This window comes from Neovison vison, chromosome 13, assembly GCF_020171115.1.
Source record: "Neovison vison isolate M4711 chromosome 13, ASM_NN_V1, whole genome shotgun sequence".
Lineage (NCBI taxonomy): Eukaryota > Metazoa > Chordata > Mammalia > Carnivora > Mustelidae > Neogale > Neogale vison.
Window position 1 is genome coordinate 33,484,831 of NC_058103.1, and position 13,220 is coordinate 33,498,050.

The 13,220-nt window shown below is 46.1% G+C and overlaps 1 protein-coding gene across 2 annotated transcripts; it reads right to left on the minus strand.

The window, feature by feature from the left end:
* Positions 1–599: 599 nt before the first annotated feature.
* RDH12 (retinol dehydrogenase 12) lies at positions 600–10,888 on the minus strand. Of its 2 annotated transcripts, XM_044229593.1 has the most exons (7): positions 10,679–10,837; positions 9,166–9,284; positions 8,517–8,672; positions 7,755–7,859; positions 6,248–6,457; positions 4,669–4,858; positions 600–1,441 (listed from the first exon to the last, which is right to left on the minus strand). In XM_044229593.1, the coding sequence occupies exons 1-7, from the start codon at positions 10,744–10,746 to the stop codon at positions 1,339–1,341; spliced, it is 951 nt and encodes a 316-aa protein (XP_044085528.1). In that variant the 5' UTR covers positions 10,747–10,837; the 3' UTR covers positions 600–1,338. The 2 variants fall into 2 exon arrangements, with proteins under 2 accessions (XP_044085528.1, XP_044085529.1); XM_044229594.1 differs by lacking the exon at positions 9,166–9,284 and having other exon boundaries at positions 10,679–10,888.
* Between the last annotated feature and the right edge of the window lie 2,332 nt (positions 10,889–13,220).

Below are 13,220 nucleotides of genomic sequence, written 5' to 3' on the forward strand. Positions count from 1 at the left end.
TTTTATCTGTTTGAAAATCCATGTGATAAAAAGGGTTTTTTTTTTAAAGAAAAGTCTCCTTGCTATGGAGGGAAAGGGCATTTTTGATCCCAGAGGCCCTTTGGATCCAGTAGGACTAGAACCACTAGCGTGACTTTCTGTGTCAGTCAAAAGATCACGCAGGTAGGTCAGCGCCTGCCTCCTCTTGGTGAACTTGAGCCCTTGAGGCAAGAAGCAAGCGGCAGAGACATAGCTTAGGAGAGCAAGGGAGGCCCGGAGAGAGAACTGCGATTTTAGGTGGAGGGTTTATCAGGGCTGGTCTTTCTGCATCTAGGTATCAAATTAAATGAAGTCCTATATTACCTCTGACCTTAATCTGTACTGGAGATCAGCATCTGTGTGATTTAAGTTCCTCCTGTTACATCTTTGACAATAAAATGGGAGAGCTGGAAGAACCTACAGAAAATACCCAACGGAACCATCTTATTTTGCACCCAGGCACAATATTCTAAGAAGGTTATGGGTGGAGGGGTAGGGTGAGATACTACAGGAAGGCTGCCTTCCCCGCTTTGTTCCAGTTCTCTGTGGCTTACCCTGACAAAATAAATAAGACAATAAGATGAACACACAGTCTTTATTTCCTCTAAAATTTCAGGTAAAGAGAATTTTGTGGAAAGAAAGCATCTATGCAGTTGAAAATGAGAAGGCCCCAAATTACCCAATATTATGTCAATTATATCTCAATAAAGCTACAAAAATGTTTTTCAATTTCTTAAAGAGAACCAGAAAGAGAAAATGGGAAGGGCCAGCTTCATGCAGTGGCTCCGGGATGCTCAGAGAAAGAAATCAAAGTCGACCAAGGATAAGCCAAGATTTTCCCGAGTTGGTCTAGCCTCCAGAGTGGTGATTAGTATCTCAAAGAGGAAGGAGATCAGCCCAGAGTTTGGGTCTACAGTCCCTGGAAATAAAATATATATCACTGATGTTTCTGTCACATCAGCTGAGCATGCTGGCTGGCGTTTCTGGTATTGGTGAAGAAACTGACCTAATTGCCCAGGCTCTTCCGCCATCCCTGTGCCTAGCCTGGCATCTGCCCAGTCCTCCTGCCCAGAGACGGCAGCTGACTCTGCAAGTCTTGGAGAAGAATGCTCCATAGGTGTGAACATCTTGTGCCATGAACCAGCCTCACAAGAGAGTTGGGTGTGCAAAGGTTTCCAGAAGAGTCGGGAGAATCAGAGCAGGGCAGGATTCTCAACAGCAGCCAGCCAGGAGGATGGTCCTTCCGAGGGGTCCTTCTCCTTGGTCCCCTTTCAGCAAGGCAGGCACTAAGCCTGATAAAGCTATGGCTCTTCACCAGCTCTACTCCCACTGGATTCCTAGAAGCTCACAGCTAACATTCCACAAGCGCTCGGCCGTTTTGTTATCTCGAGATTTTGGAGACACCCAGGCCTTCTTGCAGTCACTGGAGGGCAAAGAAAGAGCGTGAGCATCCAGGAGTGGAAAACAACAGTCTGGAAAAGTTGATCGCCTCTTTCTCAGAATGTATTTCTAAATGTGTAAGATATATCGGATGAAAAGGAACTAATGTATTGAAATGTGGTTTTAAAATATTTTAGACTGGTGCATGATGGGGTGATACAGAGGCTTCTCCGTTAATGTGTTCTACAACGGGAGCTTGCGCTGTGTCTAACAAGAGTACCGGCCTTTGCAGTACTGATGAGCAGAAGTGACCCAGCGAGACATCTGCACCAATTGCCATGTGACATGAAAATGTTTTGTTTTATTGGTGACAGCCACAGGTATCACTGCTGCTTCTGCAGTTTATGGCCTACGTTTGTCATCAAAGGCAATATCAAATTTCAGGTGGAGATTAGTGAAATTAAAGATGCAACAATCTTCCCAAACAACTTCACAGACCACTTCACTTCTATCTGCAGACCCACCTGTGCCCCATGAGCCCCATCCTCAGCACCCTGTTTTCTTCTGTTTGGAAGGGAGCAGAGATGGAGGATGGGGGCTAGTTGCATGAGGAGGTGGGGGCAGAACAGTGCTCACAGTGTTTTTCGTGCATGTGTGTGTGTGTCTATGTGTGTTTCTTTCTTTAAATAGTTTTTTTTTTAATTATAAAATTTCTGTATGACCCTTGGAAAATGCAGTGCTGATAAGGAAGAAAAGCCCATTAACTTTTTCTTACACTCTTTTTTTTTTTTAAGATTTTATTTAATTATTTTACAGAGAGAGATCACAAGTAGACAGAGAGGCAGGCAGAGAGAGAGAGGGAAGCAGGCTCCCCGCTGAGCAGGGAGCCCGATGTGGGGCTCGATGTGGGGCTCGATCCCAGGACCCTGAGATCATGACCTGAGCCAAAGGCAGTGGCTTAACCCACTGAGCCACCCAGGCACCCTCTTACACTCTTGTTTTCTTTGTGTAAGAATATAAACTTTCTCTCTTCCTTTTACACAAAACTGGGATAATACTGCATCTAGGGCGGGTGGGAGGAGGTTATCTTTCTCTTTCAACAAGAGAAGGTGTATTTTAATTAGACAAGTGATAAGACATATGTGATCTTTTAAAAATGTTTTAATGAGCAAATATCTGGACTAAAAGGTTGAAATCCTCCCTCACGCTCTCCTGACTCTTTCTCAAACTCCCCGGAAGTAACTACTACTTACGGTTTGCTGTGTATCCTTCCAGACCGTTTTCTATGTATTTACAATGAATACTTACATAATTCTGTATTTCAGCTTTTTCCCCACAATATTCTATCACCAACATTTTCCCATTAGTCAGATATTATTTGGAAATATTTTACCAACTATAGAATATTTTATCACATATTTACAACAGTGATGTCAAACACCCAGATTTCAGGGTGGCAGTGTCTAAGAGAAATAGGATATGACCCACAGGTGTTATTTTAAGTTTTCTAGTAAAATTTTTCTTTTTAAAGATTTTATGTATTTATTTGACAGACAGAGACCACAAGTAGGCAGAGAGGCAGGCAGAGAGAGGAGGAAGCAGGCTCCCTGCTGAGCAGAGAGCCCGATGCGGGGCTCGATCCCAGGACCCTGGGATCATGACCCGAGCCAAAGGCAGAGGCCTTAACCCATTGAGCCACCCAGGTGCCCCTCTAGTAAAATTTTTAAAGTACATTTTAAAGAAGAAAAATAATTGGGTGGAATGAATTTGATTAATATATATCATTTAACTCAATATAGATAATTTCAGTATAATTTCAATAATTTTTCAATATAAAAATTATTAATGAAATATTTCAAGTTTCCTTTCTCATACTATGTCTTCAAAATCTGGTGCACATTTCACACTTCCTGCATACCCCATTTTGAACAAGCCCTATTTCAGGAGGTTGGTAGCCACACATGGCTAGCGGCAGCCACCCTGAACAGCACAGCCTGGCAGCCAGACTGCCTGGGTTTGAATCCCAGGTCTACCACTTACAAGCTATATGACCTTAAGCAAGATTTAATTATTCTGTGCCTCAATTTCCTTGTCTGCAGAATGTGGATAATATTATTATTTACCTCCTAGAGTTGTGATGATTATATAAACTATTTCATGCAAAATATTTAGAAAAGTACCAAACACTTTCAAGAGCTCAAGCAACATTGGCTATTATTATTTATCCATTCTTCTATTTTTTAAAAGATTTTATATATTTGAGAGACAGAGTGAGAGAGGGAAAGAGAACATGAGTGCAGTGAGGGGCAGAGGGAGAAGCAGGCTTTATGCTGAGCAGGGAGCCTGTCACGGGCTCATGACCTGAGCCCAAGGCAGGCGCTTCACCAACTGAGCCCCCAGCCATTCTTCTATTTTTGGGCACCGAGGTCATCGCCAATGCTTCACTTAATAAATGGTACACCAGGGGCGCCTGGGTGGTGCAGCTGGTTAAGCGGCTTAGGTCTTGATCTTAGGGTGTTGGGATGGAGCCCCAGGAGGTCAGTATCCCCGCCTAGTGGGGAGTCCGCTACTCCCTCTCCCACTGCCCCTCCCCCCACGAGGAGAGTGCACGCCCACTCTCTCTCAAATAAATGGTGGGCCAATGAACAGCCTTCAACAAATGGGACAGAATAGCAGATGGGGATGGATCACGTCATGGAATGGGAAGGAGATTTAATCTTGGGCTTCCTCTTATTCCCAATCTCTGATTCCCCATTGAGTCTGTGGCAAGATTCAACAGTGAGATGTCTATTTCTGCATTCCAACAGATGGTACAATCTTGGCACCACTGGGAGAGAGTTCACTGTGGAGAGAGGTGACCTTGCCCCCATGCTCTGTGCTAAGTGGTATGAACAAATTCATGAAAGAAATCAGCTAAAAGCTTCAAGGAGGAGAGAAAGGATCCAGAAGGCCTGTTACTGTTCTTTCCAAGACATAACCAATAGGGACAGTCCTTTCTAACAGCTCTCAGAAAGGTACAAAGCTTACCTGAAAATGTGGCACACAAGATATAAATCGGAAACATAAAAGCAACTCTTGCCTAGTTCCTAATGTAAGTTCCCTTGGAAAAGTAACAGCACTTGATTTGCAGGCCCAACCCAAACCTGGATTCCATGATCAGGTACAACCTTGGCCACCAGGGTGGGATGCAGAGCTCAGGGAGCCCTGTGCCCACCTCACCCCCCCACCCCCGGGAGCCAGGTGATGGAGCCAAGGACCGCATCCACGCACCTGAAGTACTTGCCACTCAGCGGCTCGAGGCCCTCAGCCAGGGCACAGTGCAGGCTGGTCTGCGCCCCCTCCCAAGGCGACTTGATGAAGGGGGAGAAGAGCCTCCAGAGTAGGCACAGGAGGAAGGAGTGTCGGACCAGCTCAGAGCTGACGATGCCTGGGTGCACAGCATAAGTGGTGACCCCCGAGCCTAGGGCAAAGGAAGCACTGTTAGTTCAGGGGCTCATCCGAGCCCAAAGAATTAGCTCATCTCCTGCAGCAAAATGTACAAATGAGAAGAAACTCAGAGAACAAAACCCCAGGTTCAGAAGGTGCCTCTCCTAGCTGGGTAGAATCTGATAGGAATTCATTGATCTCTCCCAGAAAGATCTATAGCCTTCTCAGCCCCTTCTGTGCTTCATAAGGAGTGCTTGATGGAAGGAACTTCTATTTCAATGTCAACTTTACTCTGTGGCTTAAGTATTAATAATAGACAGCCACATGTAGTAGTAGTAGTAGATGGGGGAGGAGGAGTATCAATTATTAACAGTGGTATCCTTGAAATTTCTGTGGAAGGAGCTTAGGGGAAGCAACTAGTTGGAAGGCAGGAGGCTAGAACTTTGCGTTGCAACTGCTGGGCAAGTGCATTTTATGGGGTATAGGTTGAGGGGTGTTGATGGAGATAATGGAGGTTAACATGACCTCAAGGCACCCCCTGTGCCTCTACTATCTTTAGTACTTATTATGAGCAAGGGCTATGCTACCTGCTTCACAGGCATTATCTCAATTATGATCATCATTATTATTTCTTCTAATAATTACCCTATTCTTCCACCTTCTGCATTCTCATGGTGAATACCATTGTTCCCAGACTGACTTATTCCTGGTGGCAAATGGTCTCCAAATTTGCAGGTTCAAAGCCAAGCAGCTCAGTGAAAACTTCCGGGGAGCACAGATTCATAGGATTAAGAGAAGACTCCCGCATTTTACAGCTGAGAGGATGAAATCAGGGAAAGTTAAAGGGACACGTCCATATACACATGTAGCTCTGTGTGGTATGGCAAGAGCTCAGACCCAGGGGCCTGACATTCAGCCAGAGCTCTCTGACTCCAGGCAGTGGCAGCTCTGTAGCTTAGCTCACCAAATAGAACTTGGCAGGTGGCACACCCAGAAGGAAGCCCCCTGAATTTAAAGCGGAGTTCCCACATGCCACTCCGGACTCCTTCCTTCATGTGGCATCTAATCTCAGGCTGGCCACTTCTTCGAACCTCAGTTTGAATCCACGAAATAGTAATAATAGTAACTTCTCTGCCTGTTACAAGAGTTTGTTGTGAAAAGTCAAATGAGATAATAGAGAGGAGATAAGATGTGACATGAATGTAAGGTAATTTTGCGGATTCCCAAACCCTGTTTCATTTTAAGCTTCCCAAGCACAAGAATTGTTTTTAGTCTGTTTACAATCTCATTCTCATTAGGGTATAAAGCTACCACAGAACAGTGCCTGTTTGACATCGTGACTTCAGAAGTTTCTGTGAACCTCTGATCTGAACAGAAGACCTTGCTTTTGCTACCTTAGTCCCGGTCCTTTCTGCAGACTTACCTTTGAGTCTCCTGGCCAGCTCCCGAGTAAAAAGCACATTGGCCAGCTTGCTGTGGCAATAAGCCATACCTCGGCTGTAGTGCTTCTCACTCTGGAGGTCATGAAAGTGAATCTTGCCGGCATGGTGAACCACAGATGACAGGTTCACCACCCGTGCAGGGGTGGACTCCTTCAGCCGCTCCAGGAGCAAGTGGGTGAGAAGAAAGTGGCCTGCAAGGACAGCCAGCAAGGGAAATTGGAGTGAGAAGAGTAGACTTTGTACCCGCGATCAGAGGGTCGAAGCTGATGGTAGGATTTCAGCAGCAGCTCACTATCTTCTGGGTATCAATAAATTTTGATGTTGTGATAACTCAGGGCAAATGATCAGTCAGACTGACCTGGTGGATTCCTCAAGGCGAGGCCCAGAGCTAGACAACAGGTAAGGCAATACAGACTTAACCTGTATTTATTTGTCCCTCTGCCCTTTCCCAATCCAGCCACCTGCCACCTGCTGGCTTCCGACCGCCCTTTGGTCATGATTCCCCAACTGAGTTTCCAGGTACATTCATGTACAGAAGGAAGGATGGAATAGTCAGGGAAAATAATTTGCCTAGGACCAGAGAACATGTTCCATGATCTCACTAGAGCCATCACCTTGAATTCTGAAGCCAGCCTCATTCATACCTCAGGTCCTTAAGGTCTGCCTCTTCCATGGTCTGACCCTTGATTTTGTGGCCCTCTGTTATAGATGTGTTCCTCTCCAGCCAAACACCCTCCTGCACCCGCCATGCTTGACCCTGCTTGGCAAGCCTTGCACTTCTTTTTTTTTTTTTAAAGATTTTATTTATTTATTTGACAGAGAGAGATCACAAGTAGGCAGAGAGGCAGGCAGAGAGAGAGAGAGAGGAGGAAGCAGGCTCCCTGCTGAGCAGAGAGCCCGATGTGGGACTCGATCCCAGGACCCTGAGATCATGACCTGAGCCGAAGGCAGTGGCTTAACCCACTGAGCCACCCAGGCGCCCCAAGCCTTGCACTTCTAAGTGCAAGACCCCATCTAAGAATGACATTCTTCTTCCTGGCATCTCCCAAGTTTTGGGGTTTCTTAGTGGTATGGGTAGGAGGATCTCACTTTTCTGTACTGGTCAGTGGAAAAATAGTGAAAAACCAGTATGTCCAAAGACCCCAGAATTCCAACTGGAATCCTGGGGTCTTTGAGGACCACTAGAGATTCTCAGCACTCATATAGGGTCACCTCCATACAGAAAACAAGATGGGGTTTTCTTGCTTTTCAGTCACTCAAAAATACTTACCTGTGCACCCTGCTGGCTCATTTAGTTAAGCAGCCAACTCATGATTTTGGCTCAGGTCACGATCTTTGGGTCCTGAGATCAAGCTGTGTCAGACTCTGTGCTCAGTGGGGAGTCTACTGGAGGTTCTCTCTCTCTCTCTCTGATCCTCCCTCCCCTCTCGTCCTCTACCTCTCTCTCTAAAATGAACAAATGAATCTTTAAAACAAAACAAAACTTACCAAGGTGGTTGACTCCCAAGTGGGTTTCAAAGCCATCGGCTGTCTTCGAATATGGACACATCATCACCCCTGCATTGTTGATCAGAATATGGAGCTGCTTTTCCTCTATAGAGCAAAACCAAGCAGACCCTGTCATTAGCAAGGAGTCCACTAGCTGCCTGTTGCAATCCTGAGTATTTTCTCCTTGCCCTTGGATCTATCTCGGTGATATTTAATAAACAGTCATTGGGTTTCTAAATTTAGCTACTGATATCTTCCGGGACACCACTCATTCATTCATTCATTCATTCAGCAAATGTATACTGAGTATTGACTCCGGGCCAGGCCCACTTAGCTACGCACTGGACATACAGCCATAAAACAAGACAGACCCTGTCCTTCATGAATTTCATAGGCCTTGGTGGAAGCTAGTCATCTTCCAAGACACAGAAAAATTCTGGCAACAACACAACTTCATCTAGTGCCTGTGGCCACAGAAGGTTGAGTCTCAGGATGAGAGAAGAGAGTGACATCAGGGCCACACCTTGATGCCATGGTGCAAGCCCAGACAGAGAGCCCAACTTTCCCACTGCAGAGGAAAAGGATGATAAGGATCCTGCCCAGCTTGTCCACTGCCAATTCCTTGCCCTGCTGGTTCTAGTGGCAGAACCTGTCCGGTGGGATCCATGGTGGCTCTGATGTAAGGGTCCCAGGTGGCACAGGGTGGAGCAGCCACTCCCACACCCAGCTTCTTGCTTTTCTGTCTACTCACGGGGGCCTTACCTGCCAGAAAGCCCTCAGCAAAGGCTCGGATGGATTTGGTATCAGATAGGTCCAGTTTCCGCACCAGCACCTGGGAGTTCTTTGTATCAGCTCGGATTTCACTGGCTGCAGACTCCCCCTTCAGTACATCTCGGCAGGCAATGTACACCCGGGCTCCTGGGGCCAAAGCAAAGAGAGGGCAATGCGTTCAAACCCTAAGCTGAAAAAGCAGATGTGAGCTTGCCACTGGGAGACAGAGCACTCTCCCAGCCCAGCCATCTCTAAACTGTGAGTGGCTCGATTCTGCCTCGGAATTCTCACTAGTAGAACTGCTCAGTCCCTTTGTTGTCAGCTTAACCCGAAGCTGGGAACCCTGGTCTTTACACACTGGCATTTAATATTGTTTGGTACCTCCTCTTAGGATAACTGATTTGGCCAATATTATACGTGGACAACATTATTTCCCTTTATACCCTAAGGAAGGAATAGGGAGGAAAGTTTAAGATACTGAGTAAGTTGGTGTCAGAGCTGGACCTGAATTCTAGGTTCCTTGAATTCCTGAACAGAACTCTAAGCCCAGAAGGAAAGACAAGAAAATGTGGACACCCCCCTCCCCCCAGTGAGAAGGCAGGAGGCACTGTCCTATGAACACGGAAGGGGGAGGACTTGCCTCTGCGAGCCAGCTCTTTGGCCGTCTCCTTGCCGATGCCCGTGTTGGCGCCGGTGATGACCACTACCTTCCCGGGAAGCTGCACGTTTGATCTACAAACCCCACCAGCAAAGAACTTCCTATAGGCAAGGAAACAAAAGCATTCATGCACCATCCTTCCTGATTCCAGACTGAGATCAGGATAAAATCCATTCAGCCTCCAAGAGAAATTTCTTTAAGTTGTCATCAGGCGACCCAAAAAAGCTAACCTTCAGGGGACACTGTTTTCCCACTGGGCATCCTGCTCATCGCCTCAGGGTGGAAGGTCATGTGCCCAGAAACTACAAATGATCATTTGGACGAACTGAATAAGAGCTCTTGAGCCAGGGCCAACAGAGAGATTCCTTGTTAGTTAACACAGATGCCTAGCTCTCATCTAGAGGTTTCCAGAGGTCAGCTTCCTCCTCTAACCTGCATTCAAAACATATGGGTGTTTTGTGGCATCAGTGGTCCTGAAGCTTAGGTCTTCAACCAGCATCAATGGTGAGTAATTGATTAACAGCATTCAAATACGACTCTTGGGCTACTTCTCCAGTTTGAGAGAGCCAACACCTTTGGAAGTTTTCTGCCGTCCTGCTAGAGATTCCATTCTAGCCATTGGCACACAGAGAGAAACTTCCTTTTTTCAGATGTCTGCACAGGGAGCATCCTCTCACATAAAGTTGACTTGACAAGTTCCAAAAAAGAGGATGGGAACAGGGCAGAACAAACATTTCCTGAGCATCATCTGACTACCAGGCACCAGGCTAGGTGCTTTCTGTAGAGAAATTATTTTAATCCTCTTGACCACTCCATCATTAGTCCCATTTTATAGTAGAGAAGACTGAGGGTCAAAGAAGTTCAAGTCGCTTGCTAATGGTGGTAAAATTGGAACTTAAGCCCAGGTTTCTATGCGAGGACCTAGAGCAACGCTCTGTTCCTATTATGTCCATTCAACCTTCTTCATTGTCAGCAATTTTCAAAATTTTCACTCAGAACACTATGACACCTCCAGATATCCCACAGCAGAAGACCCGTCCCAAATCATTAGTTGGGGGTAGTCTCAAAGGTAAAAGAGTTTGTTTCCTTTGCAAAATGCCTGGTACTTAACAATGAGTCCCTCAGCAACGACCTCCCATGGTAGCCCAGCAGGGCCACCTTGATCGGGGGCAGGGAATAAAGGACCTAGGGACCTTCAGAGAAACCTAAACACTCCCACCTCGGTTGTGTGTTCAGTGACCTCATAAGGTCAACCGTTCACTAGCATCAGCATTCAGACAAGCCCCTCTCTCCCAGCCCCGAGGTGCTTCCTTCCCATTTTCCACCAGGGTATTCCTAATGACCTCCTTCCTGCTTTTTCTGCCCTGACCTTCCCTCCCTCAGCCTCCGTCTCTTTCTCTTCTTTCAGCAGCTGAGAACTCATCTACTTACAAGCTCCGTGTCTCCAATCCAGGGCTTTGCAAAATACTCCATGAGTTACTGAAATAAGACAAACCTGATGGATGGAGCTGTGAAGTACAGGAAAGAAAGGAAGGTGGTGAGCACTCCCAACATAGCCAGCATCTTTTCAACTTCTTCAGCTGCTGCCGCTTTAGCAAAAGCAACTTGGGCTCCAAGTCTGGTTCAAGCTCCTGGTCTAACTCCAACTCCTGGCTGCTTGGCACTGCCTCTCCCTTCTCTAGCTCCTCTCGCTCCTGGGTGTTCAGCAGCAGCCTGACTCTATCTAAGCTTAGCCCAGAATCCTATTTAAATCCGAGAGCTGTCAGAGCACAGCCTGCTGGGAGATGTAGTCCTCAGGGAAGACGACTGTGGAAGGACAGAACCTCACACTTCCTGGCAAAGAGAATGAGGGGAAAATAGAGCGACTACCCACCAACTCTCCACCCTCAATTGTTTCTCTTATCTAGGGAATGTGTTATCCTAACACCCCCGACCCCTACTCCTGCAAGACAGAATATTTTTAACGTTAGCAACCGACCCAATGATGTTTGGAACACAAATATGATTAAAATAGAAAAAAAGAGAGGATAGAAACCCCCCCAGAAGAATGGTAAGAGAAGTCAGGAGGATGGTCTCCCTTGGTGAGAAAGGAGCAGAGAGTGGGAGGGGGCAAGTTGGGAACTCCTGGGGGGATAAGTGTTTTGTTCTTTCTGGTGGGAACTGGTTACAGAGATGGGCTCGCTTTGTGAAAATTCTGTGATTCATACACTCCATTTGTGCACTTTCCTGTATTTTATGTTATACTTCGGTGAAGTTAACATATATGTGTACATGCCAAGGAAAGTGTTTCAGTGCATGGGCTTTGGAGTGGAATTCCTAGTTCAGATCCCAGCTAATCTACTTACAAGCTCCGTGGCCCTATGTAAGTTACTCAGTTTCCTACTGTGCAACAGGTATGGTAAAAATACATACCTACTGTTTTAAGTATTAAATTAATTAAATAGGTAGAAAATCTGAGACAGAAACTGGCATCTAGGAAATACTGTGAAAGAGCTGCTTGTTTTGATTACTTGTATTGATTCTTATCTCCTTTGCTATCCCACTTGCTTTACTCAAGGGTTCGGAGCGGAAAAGGAAGAAGTAATTAATGGGACTAACATTTCAGTTAGATGCTCTTGTTTTTTTATTTTATTTTATTTTATTTTATTTTATTTTTATTTTTATTTTTTTAAAGATTTTTTTTATTTATTTATTTGACAGAGAGAAATCACAAGTAGATGGAGAGGCAGGCAGAGAGAGAGAGAGGGAAGCAGGCTCCCTGCTGAGCAGAGAGCCCGATGCGGGACTTGATCCCAGGATCGTGAGATCATGACCTGAGCCGAAGGCAGTGGCTTAACCCACTGAGCCACCCAGGCGCCCCATGCTCTTGTTTTTTTAAAGTGGGCTCCCAATGCAGGGCTTAAACTTATGTCCCTGAGGTCAAGACCTGAGCTGAGATCAAGAGTCAGGCACACAACTGACTGAGCCAGGTGCCCCTCAGTTGGATGCTATTAAAGATGAGCGAAAGCACAAGATAAAAAGCTATTAGATCCCTCCGAAAATATGAAAGAAGTTGGGAGGAGGGTTCATAGCCCTTGCTCACTCAGCATCCCTCTCCTGGACAGGATGACAAGCAAGAGTCAGAACAAGACCCCGGGTCGTGCCCTAGTTCTGCTCCTTCCTATGAAGCCAGAGGAGGTTCCCGGAAAATCCATGTGATGAAGAAGACTCCTGTGGAATGTTCACTCCCTCATTCATCCTTTTAACATATATTTACTAGGCACCTGTTGTGTCAGACATTGCGTCAAGTACCCTGAAGACACAGTCCTGCCCCTTGGGAATCTCATGGACCTGATGAACAGAACAAGGCATAATCAGATTATGCATTCTCAGGAGGAATCTGTTGTGACTTGCATGGTGCCTTTCTCCTCTCTTCCCACTTCTCCTGCTCTGGCTCGCATTCGCTGTGGCCATGCCAGGAGCAAAGCCCTCAAAGTTCCAGAAGCCTCTGAGGAGATCTTGCCACTGGTGCTCCCCCAGGCCCCCCTTCTAGCAGCTGATGTCCACTGAGCCAGCATGGCAGCTGATTGGACAGAGTCCTCTTCCCCCATTCCTGGTAACCGTGGGTCTGCAACACCTCACAGATTTTATGCGAAAACAAGATCCGTTGGTGTTTAATGCTTAGAGTCCTTCCTTCCCTGAAATCTGGGCCAGGGTCAGCCAGAGTAACAGACACAATGCCATAGCACCCAAAGGAAAGTACATCTTGTAACCTCAAATCTGGATAACTTTGTACTAATGTCTCTGGCTCCCCAGAACTACTGAATCAAGTCCAAGGTCTCCCCCATTTGTGGAGATGATGTTCAATTTATCTAGAATCATAGAAATAACACAGTTTATGAAAAACACACATTAAATATTATAATCCAAAGACCACCTTCAAGCGATTGATTGGTCCTACCAAATGTTAAACTATGTTATAAAGCTGTAATAATGTGGGGTGCCTGGGTGGCTCAGTGGGTTAAAGCCTCTGCCTTCGGCTCGGGTCATGGTCTCAG